Below are 568 nucleotides of genomic sequence, written 5' to 3' on the forward strand. Positions count from 1 at the left end.
TAGGGAGAAAGAAGGGGGAAAAAAAAACCAAACCCAAACCCAACAACCCTATGAACAAACAAACAAACCTACAGCCCCAGGTCAGGTTGAGCATTAATCTCCACGAGCTGCCGAGCGTGGCGGAGGGAGGCGAGTTGCGCCAGGATGTTGCATGGGTGCTCCCTGCCACCCGTCTGCATTGGGTGGGTCTGGCAATAGTGGATCATTACATGCATACCACAATAACAGTTAGTGTCTGTGTAAGAGCAGTTTCTCCCCCCCCAAAATAATAATAATTAAAAAAACAAAACAAAGTTTGGGGATCTCTGCAGATTTCAGCTTCTGAGTGGTTCCCACGAAGGAGAATGTCAGCAGAGATTTTGCAAGAGCCTGTATCAGAAAGTGAAATCCTTCAACATTTTCAGGTTAAAAACAACCACTTCGGTTCCCCGTGCTCTGATTTATATTCACTTTTTCCGTTGCTAACCCTCTGCACGTGCCGTTTGCTGCCGGCGGTCTCGCGTCGGGCCATGGCGGTGGTACCTGCTCGTGCCTGGCTTAGGGCTCTCTCAGAAGCAGCGATGCTGTG

At 49.5% G+C, this 568-nt stretch overlaps 1 protein-coding gene across 1 annotated transcript in view; it reads right to left on the bottom strand.

The window, feature by feature from the left end:
• Nucleotides 1–511, bottom strand: part of ADAMTS15 (ADAM metallopeptidase with thrombospondin type 1 motif, 15) — a 26,072-nt gene extending 25,561 nt beyond the window's left edge. Inside the window, exon 1 of the mRNA XM_009322603.1 lies at nt 467–511. Within this exon, the coding sequence (XP_009320878.1) occupies nt 467–511 (45 nt within the window). The remainder of the gene's footprint in view (nt 1–466) is intronic.
• Nucleotides 512–568: the final 57 nt, after the last annotated feature.

Source organism: Pygoscelis adeliae, unplaced genomic scaffold (assembly GCF_000699105.1).
Source record: "Pygoscelis adeliae isolate BGI_AS28 unplaced genomic scaffold, ASM69910v1 Scaffold224, whole genome shotgun sequence".
Taxonomy (NCBI): Eukaryota; Metazoa; Chordata; class Aves; order Sphenisciformes; family Spheniscidae; genus Pygoscelis; species Pygoscelis adeliae.